The sequence below is a fragment of the Trypanosoma rangeli genome (genome assembly GCF_003719475.1).
Source record: "Trypanosoma rangeli strain AM80 chromosome Unknown Tra_15.4_contig_00507, whole genome shotgun sequence".
Taxonomy (NCBI): Eukaryota; Euglenozoa; class Kinetoplastea; order Trypanosomatida; family Trypanosomatidae; genus Trypanosoma; species Trypanosoma rangeli.
In genome coordinates this window covers 1-10,603 of record NW_021706255.1, presented here as the reverse complement: position 1 = coordinate 10,603, position 10,603 = coordinate 1, and the positions used below count along the sequence as shown (strand labels likewise).

At 56.9% G+C, this 10,603-nt stretch overlaps 3 protein-coding genes across 3 annotated transcripts, besides 1 other annotated feature; all 3 read left to right on the top strand.

The window, feature by feature from the left end:
* Window positions 1–2: 2 nt before the first annotated feature.
* Window positions 3–45: a microsatellite.
* Window positions 46–305: 260 nt separating this feature from the next.
* Window positions 306–7,595, top strand: TraAM80_09065 (nucleoside-diphosphate kinase; the record flags this gene model as incomplete). The annotated part of the gene is made up of 1 exon (XM_029385771.1): window positions 306–7,595. The coding sequence occupies one exon, from the start codon at window positions 306–308 to the stop codon at window positions 7,593–7,595; it is 7,290 nt and encodes a 2,429-aa protein (XP_029234368.1).
* Window positions 7,596–8,280: 685 nt separating this feature from the next.
* On the top strand, window positions 8,281–9,666 carry TraAM80_09064 (meiosis recombination protein SPO11; the record flags this gene model as incomplete). Its single annotated transcript, XM_029385770.1, has 1 exon — window positions 8,281–9,666. One exon carries the CDS (start codon window positions 8,281–8,283, stop codon window positions 9,664–9,666), a length of 1,386 nt encoding a protein of 461 aa, XP_029234367.1.
* Window positions 9,667–10,052: 386 nt separating this feature from the next.
* Window positions 10,053–10,601, top strand: TraAM80_09063 (uncharacterized protein; the record flags this gene model as incomplete). Its single annotated transcript, XM_029385769.1, has 1 exon — window positions 10,053–10,601. The coding sequence occupies one exon, from the start codon at window positions 10,053–10,055 to the stop codon at window positions 10,599–10,601; it is 549 nt and encodes a 182-aa protein (XP_029234366.1).
* Between the last annotated feature and the right edge of the window lie 2 nt (window positions 10,602–10,603).

Below are 10,603 nucleotides of genomic sequence, written 5' to 3'. Positions count from 1 at the left end.
ATACACACACACACACACACACACACACACACACACACACACACAGTGCAGCTTTGGAGAAACGATTGAAGGTAAGAGAGCGTGGTTGTTGAGCCGTGAGGTCACGGAATGGCGGCAGAGATGACGAATACAACACTAGTGCTGATTAAGCCCCAGGCGTGCCGTGAACGATTCCTCGATGCCGCGCGTGAACACTTTGAGTCCTACGGGGTACGCGTGGATGAGATTATACTGTTGTCTGGTCCTCAAATTGAGCGTGGAGCCTACGTGGAGCGCCACTACAGCGCTGTGGCTGCCCTGGCTGCATGCCACGTGGAGGACTTGAACGCATTTATATCGGAGGAAACTGCGTCTCTTTTTTTTTGGCGTTTAACGAGTTGTGGGACGCCGCAATAGAAGGGCGGCGAGTGATGACACCGGAGGACGCCATGACGATGCTTGGCCTCACCCCGCAAGAGCTGGATGCGCAGTGGTGGGCCAGCAAGTCGTGTGCGCGGCTCGAGTACGGCTTCTACGTTGCCTACTTTGAACAGGAGCAGATGTACGTTATCAATGGCTTCTACCCGCGGCTGCTGGAGTCTTTCACTGCCCCCGACAGTCAAACCTGTGTTTTTGTGCTCTCCTGGCCGGAGTCAAGGTATACGTGGAATAGTTTTCGCCTGGAGGTGGTTGGCGCAGTGGACCCCAGCGCGGCGGAGCCAACGTCGCTGCGTCGTCTGTTGTACGATCACTGGCGGGAGTACGGGCTGAGCAAGGAGCCGAGCCTGACGGACAACGGCCTGGATACTGCCAGCGGCCCGCTTGAGGCAATGGCCCACCGCTTTGTGTGGATGCATCGTCGCGCCACGGAGGACGACTTTGGACGTGCGCTCCTTCGCGAGGGCGTCTCACAGGAGTTTCTTGAGCAGCTGGTGAAGAACCCCACCGTGACATACTGCGGGAAAAGTCGACCGGTGTTTGAGCTTTTTGAGAATATGCAGAGCAGCGAGGTGCTGCACCACGTCTCAGTGCTTTTTGACGCAGAGACGCTGAAGCGCGCCAACAGAGTGGGGGCTGGGTTAGGCGCAACCGCCACCGTGTCAGGCACCGCGGACTGGACGATTGTGCTCGACGACGAGGATGCCGAGGAAAAGCGAAACCGAGCGCTCTTGTTTGTAAAGCCGCACGCCAACACGCCGGAAACGCGGGCACTCGTGGAGGAGCGTGTCATGCGTGTTCAGGGAGTGCAGCTCGTTGCTCAGCGCCACGTTTCCGGTACTGAGATTGCCTCGCAGCAGATGATGTACAAACACTACCGAACCATAGCCCGCTACGCCGTCAAGGTGCCGCCGATGTCTATCAACGTTGGGACGCAGAATAGAGCCATGTTCCAGGAGGCGTTTGGTATCGCTTGGAAGGACGCACTGCGTTCGGGTCGGGTTTGGAATGCGGAGACGGCCATACACACCCTTGGTGAAGTCTCCGCCGAGGAGCTTAACATGATGTGGGGATCCGCCACAAAGACGCTGAAGCTCGCTCCAGGGGCATATGTGGCATACTTTGCCCCCGAGAACGTGTATGTTATCAATGGGTTTTACCCCTACTTGCGCGACACGTATGGCGCGGAAGACGCGAACGTGACGTGTTACATTGTCACCTGGCCAGAGGCGCGCATGACATGGCGGGCCTTCCGTGAGGAGTTGGTTGGAAGCACGAATCCCAGCAACGCACCCCCCGACAGCCTGCGTGGGCTGATACGCGACCGATGGCAAGAGTTGGGCCTGCGCTACCCACCGACGACGACGGACAACGGGGTTCACGCGTCCGCAGGGCCGTTGGAGGCGGTGCTGGAGCGTCATCTCTGGATGCGCACCCCGCTCTCCCACGACCCCCTCACGCTGCGATTGCAGGGGTGCGGTCTTACAGGGGCACTTCTTTACCGATGGGGCTCAAACCAGGAAGTGACGCTGGGGGGCAAGTGGCTGTCGAGTTGTGTGTTTGACCTGCTTGAGAACAAGCAAACATCCGAGATGGTGGACATCATGCGGGAGGCGGAGCAACAGGTCATGGCTGTATACACGGAAACCCCCACGAACCGTGCAGTGGTGATGCTTAAGCCCTTTGCAGTGAGCGAGTGCGCCATCGAGCGGGTGCGACAGGCACTCAATAAAGCTGGCGTAGTGGTGCAGCAGGAGTTGTCCATCTTCAGCACGCGAGCGGTGGAGTGCTACCTCAACGGTGCAGCGTTCCGCACCGTCGCCCAGCTCGCCGACGTTACCGCTTCCACTCTGCAAGATGAAATCAGCGCCGACCTTAAGGACCGTTTTCGGGAGGTCTTTCACGTCACCTGGGACCACAGCGTGGCCGATGGGAAACTGATGGGTGCCATCGCCGCGTGTGAGGAGTTTAATCTCTCCCCAACGGAGCTCTTGCGGCTGTGGGATGCGTCGAGCTCAAAGAAACTTGGGCGGGGGTTGTACGTGGCATTCCTGAAATCGCATGACGTCTTCGTTATCAATGGATTCGTGCCCTTTGTTCGAGAGAGCTACGGAAAACCGGGTAGCCGCGTGTATGTCTTTGAGGTGGAGTGGAAGGAAAGCACATGGACGTGGAAGGAATTTTGTAAGATGCTGATTGGCGATCCTGTCAGCCCTCAGGCCGCCGCTCACGGCAGCCTGCAGCGCACCTTTGCGGAGGAGTGGAAGTTTCTTGGTCTGCAGCTGGAGCCGGTTTCTCGGGCGACGAGTGCGCTCTACGCATCGGAGGGCCCTTTAGAGGCAGCTGCCGACCGCGAGATGTGGCTGGAGGCGGAGTTGCCGGAGGACCCGTTTGTGCAGCAGTTGTTGCTCGATGGTGTGCCGCTTTCACTACTGCTCCCTTACGTCCGGAACGAGCACCGTGACAATCCCGCCTTACAAACTCCTCAGCACGTGGAGGATGAAGAGCAGCAGCAGACGCATCAGACACATTGGATGCAACCGGGCCAAGCGGGCAGTGAGATGTTGTGTTATACGCGGCAGACGTTGTCGAGGCACCAGCAGAGCAGCGAGGTCATTCGCCGTATTAAGGCGCTTACCTCGCAGTTTCTGCGAGCTATAAAAATGAATTATGCCTTTGTTTGGGTTAAACCTCATGCAGGCACCCCGGAGGTGGTGGAATGGGTGCCCTCCGCCTTGCAAGAGCATCGTCTCGAGGTGATCGCCTCTGGACACTTGATGATGGAGGAGGTGATTGGGAAACACCTCGTGGATCAGCAGTATGAAGCTCTTTATCGCAACGCCATGGGGCGCAGCATCAAGGATTTACCCATCACGATGAAGCAAATGGTGGAGTTTGAACGCACCTTTGGTATCACATGGAGCACAGCTGTAAACCTTCACATGATCATCAACGCCGCGGAGGCGGAAGGAAGAATGGGGCTTGTGGACTTGTTGAAGGCCTGGGACGAGGCTCCTCGCAAGGCCTGTCTCTCCTCTAGCCTTTACGTGGCCTACCTTGAAGCGGAGGGCCTCTACGTGGTCAACGGATTCTACCCCTACCTCCGTGCTCGCATGTACACCGGCCCGCGCATCTACTGGTACGTGGTGATGTGGGACGTGGACATTATGACATGGGACGATTTCCACAACTACGTCATTGGAGGCGACGTCCCGGCCACGGCGGAGACGGCCTCGCTGCGGAACTCGTTGTGGGCCTCGTGGGTGGAGTTGGGTCTGCAGCAGCCGCCTGACGGCGTTGACAACGGGTTTCACGCCTCCGCCTCGCCCATCGCGGGAGTCGCCGACCGTGTCGCATGGCTTGGAACGAACGTGGAGGAGGACGTCTTTGGCCGGCTTCTCATTCAGGGAGGGGTGAACCCCGAGTACTTGCGTGCAATTCTGCAAAACCCGTTGGTACGTCACCGCGACGAGCCGGTAGACGCGGTAAGTGATGTGCTTGATAAACTCTGCACTGAGAATCCGCTCTTGGTGGCGCAGCTGGTTGGCCTTCAGTCGTCTGGCGGCATGCACCTCGTCTCCAAGAGCACTGACTCCATTGCGGCAATTCCCAAACCGCCGTCCTCCGCTGTGGGGTGGCCCGGCCATAAGAATGACGTGAAGGAGCGCTGCAATGAGCAGGCAGTCGCGAAGGAGTGTCAACTCAATGAATTGGCAGGTGTCACTTCTTCTTGTTCTGCAGCAGCCGCTGTTGCCGACGCCACTGTGATATTAAGGCGTAACTACGCCTTTCTTTTGGTAAATCCCAAATGTTTGTCTACTGAATCTGAAGGACTCGCGGCGGCGTACATCACAGACTTTCTGCAGCGTCACAAGGTACAGGTTGAGGCGGGAGGAAGCATAAGAACCATTGCGCCAGCTGTGCAACACGTGGGAGACAAATTTCAAGCAGATATTCTTTGGTACGCTGTGAAGCGGATACCTTCACAGTATGCCCTTGACGGGGATGCAATGTATGCTTTTCAGACAACCTTTGGTGAAAGGTGGAATGCTAGCAAGGTTCGAAATGCTGTGGATGTGGCTGTGGAATTTAATTTGTCTGCGCTGCGTCTGAAGGAGCTTTGGGATGCTTGTGAGCCGCGAACGCGCATTGCTCCCTCACTCTACATTGGGAAGATGCCAAACTCCGGTTTGTACCTTGTCAACGGATTCGCACTGCACAGCATCGAGGTGTTTAACTTGGCGACTTCCGTGAAGCGGTATTTCCTGCTTTCATGGGACAACGCTGACGCCGATTATGCTGCCTACATAGGACAGATTATTGGGGACCCATACGTGGAGGCGGCAGAGCCTGGTAGTCTGCAACGGAGGCTTTGCGAGGAATGGAAAAGTGCTGGATTCCAATGTCCACCTGACCCTTTTGAGGGGGCTGTAATGACATCCACGAGTGCCCTGGAGGCCATACATCAACGACAGCTGTGGCTCTCGCTGGGTTTGCAGTGCGACCCGGTGGGCCGGGTTGCAGTGAAACAGTTAGGCGTCTCACCGTATGTGTTGCGCCGGACGGTGACAAACCCACCCTTACCATGGGGCGACGGGCGCCGCTTGTTCGAGACCGTACGTGGACAGGGTTCCGCGGCGGCGCTCGAGCTACTTAAGGCTGAGGACACCCGTTGTCGTGCTGAGCTGCCACGCAACTCTGCCTTTCTGCTTGTCAAGAGTCACGCATTGTGCCGTCCCTTCGCCATGACGATCGAGATGGCGCTTTCAAATGCAAAGGTGCGTGTCGATGAGGAGGGGGATATAAGTGGTGCTGTGGTACGGGGGAGGGGGCTCGTACATCACCTGTACGCCACCGCCTCCAAGTATGCAGTGGGGGATGTGTCAGCCATCCACCTAACCCAGGAGGAGCGTGACAGGGCGCGTCGGGAGTTTGGCGTCGCCTGGGATAAGCTTGTGGACGGAGGTGTTGTTGTGAATGCGTACCGGGCGTTGGAGGTGCTTGGTGGGGTGACACCGCAGCACCTGTACGAGTGCTGGAAAAACTCTACTCGGAAGTTGGTGATTCGTTCGGATTTGGTAGTTGCGGAGCTTGTAGGAAGCGGCATCTTTGTTGTGAATGGTTTTTTCCCGGAGCTGAAGAACTCCCTCGAGTCTGCCACTTCCCTGCTTCACTGGTACATCGTCTCATGGTTTGAGGAGGACATGCATTGGCCAGTGTTTCTCGAGCGGGTCATCGGTGACGACTGCCCAAAAGCGGCGGCGCCGCAGAGTATTCGTGGGCAGCTTTTTCAACGATGGAGGGAGTTTGGTCTTTCCATGGCGCCGGACACCGTGCACAACGGGCTGCACGTCAGCCAGGGTGCGCTGCAGGCGATGCGAGAACGCGTCAGGTGGGTTAACTGTGCGCTGGCCGAGGACTACCTTGGTGACATCCTGTTGCGCCAGGGTGTGCCGGAACGGGTTCTGCAGGTGTGGCTTGACAACCCGGAGGTCACCTCCGGTGGACGTGAGGCGGGCGTCTTTGAACACCTGTTACACTGTGACACCTCCCGCCTGCTGGTGCTGCTGACGGCCCTGACAGAGGAGCTGTGTCGCGCGGAAACTGAGGGGACGACGGCGGACACTGCCCACATTCCGCTCGTGGATGACAATGGCGAGGCGGGCGCGCCGCCACCGGACTGTGTACAAGAGTTCAATGTGAGTGGAGCTGAGAGCAAGGGCTCGACGTTGGGGCGCTTGTTGGACGAGACGGACGAGAAGGATGTGACGCTGCTGTTTCGCAACACTGCCGTGATTCTTTTGAAGCCTCACACCTCCAATAAACATTGCCTCATGGAGTTTGTGGAGCGCCTCCTTGCCGAGAAACACATCCGCATCAGGCAGGAGTTCCATAGGCAAAGCTGTGCCCGCCTTGTCGATAGGCACCTTTCTTCCTCCATGTACTACGCGATGCATCAATACCACACGTCTCTCCCAGAGGTAACGGAGGCGGGTCGCGCGCGCTTCCACGAAGTTTTTGGCGAGGATTGGGATTATGCACTCACCTCGCAGCGTGTGATGGGGGCCTTCGCCGCTCTCAGCGCCTTTTCTATGACCCCATCCCAACTCTACGTGAAGTGGTCCGTTCCAGAGCCAGAGCACGTGCAACTTGCCTACGACATGGAGGTGGTGAAGTTCCACGCAGAGGACGTCTATGTAGTTAATGCACTTGTTCCGCTTGAGCGGGAACGTATGCTTCAGATGGGACGGGAAGCGCCCAACATTCACGGCTATGTGGTGAGCTGGGACCAGAGAGAGTGCAGCTGGCATACATTTCTGCATGAAGTGATTGGCGACCCGGATCCGGCTAATGCTGCTGAAGCGTCCCTGCGTGGCCAACTGTACAACGACTGGGAAAAACTTGGTCTCCCCTCCAGGCCTAACCGCATCGACAATATTGTTCTTGCAAGTGGCGGTCCACTACAGGCATTCATGGAACGAGAGCTTTGGTGCAGTACTAGCGATTTGCTTCCCGATCTCCTTGTGCGAGCCCTCTGCTATTTGGAGCATGATCCCAGCCAGCTCCTCGAGTGGAAGGACAATCCGCTGGTGCAGTACACAAGCCGCACACTGGACGCACCTTCCGTGACGAAGCGTATGTTTGATTTTACGCATGAAATGGACACCAGAGAGTTTGTCGATTTTATGGCTGAACAAGACGGCTTTTTTATTCCCATTGCGTTTCCGACTGAGGAGGAGGTGGTGCTGAAGCGGCCTGCTGAGAGACGTCCAAGGATACCTGTTAAAAAGGACGCTTATCGTTTGGACGTACTACCGCTTTACTATCCAAATAGCACAAAACCGGATGCTTGGCTCCAGGAGGCTCTGTTGAACGCGGAAGAGGATGATATGGTGCGTCTCTGGGAATACTATGGCGGAAGTGCGGACTGGGAGGAGGGGGAAGCGGCCAGCGTGGGTGACGAGCTGGTGCGCACGGCCACAGGTTCGCATGGAAGACTGCGAGGTACAATCAACGGTGAGGCCTTTCGGCGAGATATTGAGGCCTTGGACTTCTTTGGGCTTCCGCTCGCCAAGTGCCAGGTGAAGAAATTGTTTGATGGAATGACCTGGCGCGGGGACGGACGCGCAACGTACGAGGAGTTCCGCATAGCGATGGCGGTGCTGCACCAGATGTAGCCGCGACGGGGATAAGTGTGTGCGGCTGTGCGTGCAGACAAATGATCCCCCACAACTCCAACGATAATAAAAGAGGCGAGTGTTTTTTTTTTCCTCTTATGTGTATGTGTGTGTTGCGGCGGTTGCGTTGGTGGGCTCCCCGCGCTTTTCCGTCTCTGTCGGGGTTGATGTCTGTGGCTCCTGCCTGTGCTTGGCAAGCTGAGCCGCGGTTAATCGTAGGGGGAGGGGGGTGGGCGAAGGAAGGTGATAGGCATGAAGAAAAAAAATGAGAGACAGCGCAAAAACGTCAGTAGTTTTACTTGGCGCCGCTTGCATGTAAAGTATCAGTGAGTTTGATCCTTATGTGTGTGGACCGTTTTTTACCTCTCGCCCCCTCCCTTTTTGAATCGCCAGACATAATGTATATTACAGCGCGAAATGTAGACAATGAAGCTTATCAATGTGTGAAAGCGAGGCGCGTGTGGGAGAGAGACAAACGACCCCTGCAGCATGGACGCCAAGGAGGGTGTGTATGTGTGTGCCTTGGAAATTCGAAGGCGTCAACGCGGGGGCGCTTTGCTAGTGTGGATTTTTTTCTTTGGTCTTTTTTGCATCATTGTGTCATGTGACGCACATAACACAGGCACCTTGTGTTCGCCGGTGCCGTAGCCACAGTGAGAGGGGGGAGGGGAGCGAATATATATATATGCTGGGCGACGAGGAGGTCATTGCCACAGCCGAGGCCGTGGTGGATGCGTACCTCGTGGGCCTCCTCTACCCGCCTACCACTGCCGCCACAAAGGCTTCATCACAGGCTTCTCACCTTCGCTATGTCCTTTGCGGGGCTTGCATGGAGAAAGCGCCTCAATTGCACGTGTTAAAAGGCGCATCGGCAGAGAAGCCTCTGAACGTGTTGCGGCGCAGCGCTCAGGTCTTGTATGTTCTCTCGTGCGTAGTGGACATGGTGCATCAGGGCCTGACGTGTACAGAGCGAGACGTGTACTACCGGAACACGCCGCTCTTTCCTAATGGACAACGGGACGTTCATGTTAGCATTGAACATCTTTGTCGCTGGATGAATTCCGCTCGTCCGCTGAACGTTCACACTGCATCGAAGGGTGTTGACACCCCCGTGGGTGTGAGGCAGCGATGCTACACACGTGAGGGACTTCGCATTAATGCGAGCGGGAAGAGTATTCTCGTTGGATACATTTCCTTTGACATTCCAAGAAGTTCAACATTTTCGGTCTTCGCGGCTCATCCGACGCAGCTGACGGAGGGGGGTATCCCGCAGTCGCAGGGGGATTTGGCACAAACTGCCATTGCTTCGATGGGGACCGTGGTGGTGGATGGCACGCGACAGGCTTCTGGAATTATTGTCGACATGGCTGTGGGGGTGCGTGGTTGTCACTTTCGTGGTGCAGGGGGCCCCGGGAGTTTGCCAGCTGCTGTGGTCCTTGTCGAGAAGGAGAGTACACTCCGGACGCTCGTCGAGGCAGAGGGCGTTCTGGGCCTCGGTGCGCCCCTCAGCCGCTGTGTTTTTCTTTGCAGCAAGGGATACCCGTGCCGGGCCTCCCGTCTGCTTCTACGCAGGCTTCACTGTGAGCTGCCCAAGCTACCGATTTTTGTTCTCGTCGACGGGGATCCGCATGGAATGCGTATCGCCCTGACATTCTTGGGACTTTTTGGCGAGGACGCTGCCGCACGACGACGCCGACGACGACGACCACTGCCACAGCATCAGCAAGGAACATGTGTCTCGGCGAACTTTCTGTCCGCCTTGCTTCCTGCCCGTTGGATTGGCGTGCGTCCCTCCACCCTCCCACACCAAACCACCGGGCGGGCGCCTCTTACGTCCTTGGATCGGCGGGTGCTTTTGCACCTGATTGAGCGGGTTGTGGAGGCTCTTTCACTCCTTGAGGATGATAAGGGCGACGCGGGGGACGTAAGCCTAATTCGCGGTTCTCTGACGGATCTTCTGCGGGAGGCGGAGTGGATGAAGGAGAAATCGTTGAAGTGCGCCCTTCAGGCCTGGCCGGGTGGTCTCTCGCGGCTTCTGTGCGCTTCCCCGGAGTTGGGGCGGCTAGTGTAACTTTTTTTTTTTCTTTTGCTACAACACATGTGAGAGAGACAGAGGGTTTCAGATGACTATGTGCGTGTCGGGAAGAGGGGGCACTGTTGGTTTGCCACAGTCATGGGTTGACAGAGCTGGGCAGCGGACGAACCAAGTCATTTACGCTTGCAGACACGTGTATGTGGGTTTGTTGACTGGGCACTGTGACTGCAGTTGTTGCATTTTTTTCCCCCTTTTCCCTACGTTTTTCTCTCTGTTTGTGGCAGGTGTATCATCTGCCGCTTTTTCTTTACGCCTGGCTTGCTCGGCGAACAGAGCAACGGCAATAGGAGAGAAACGAGGGGGGCAATCACCCTGTGGTCTGTGCGTGGGAGTGCCACCGAGGTTTTGTTGTGCCCCACGCAATGACACACTCGTCTTCCCGGAACCGTGTACGGCCAGTAGCGGCTGGCCCTTCCCGCGAGGTGGCGGGAAACGTAACGTACATCCGCAATGAAACGCCACCGTCGTTTCGCGTTCCCCCCAACGGGGCCACCTCGGTGAGTCACGAACCCTTTGCGGGCAACGGCAGCATCGCACGCCGTGCTGCTGAGACATGGGAGTGGCTGAAGCAGATGCGTAAGGAGGTGCGGCAGGCAAAACGAAAGAGCAAGAAGGAGGAGAAAAGCGCGTCACTGTTGTGTTCGGTTTTGCGTGCGAGCAGTGCGGTGCTGACGGATAGGGCTGCCACTCGGCCTTCCTCGCTCGCTGACTCTCGCCGTTTTCGCTTTGCACTGTACTCTTTTCTGGATGGAACTCCATTTCTGACACCGCAGTCTCTTTGCCGCTACAATACGGCCCTTGCCGAGGCTTTGAATGACGACCAGCTGGAACTGATTCGTTGCCACGTCTTTAACTACGATGAGGTGGCCTTCGCGGATCTTTTGACGCCGACGTGGTGGCAGAATCACTAGAA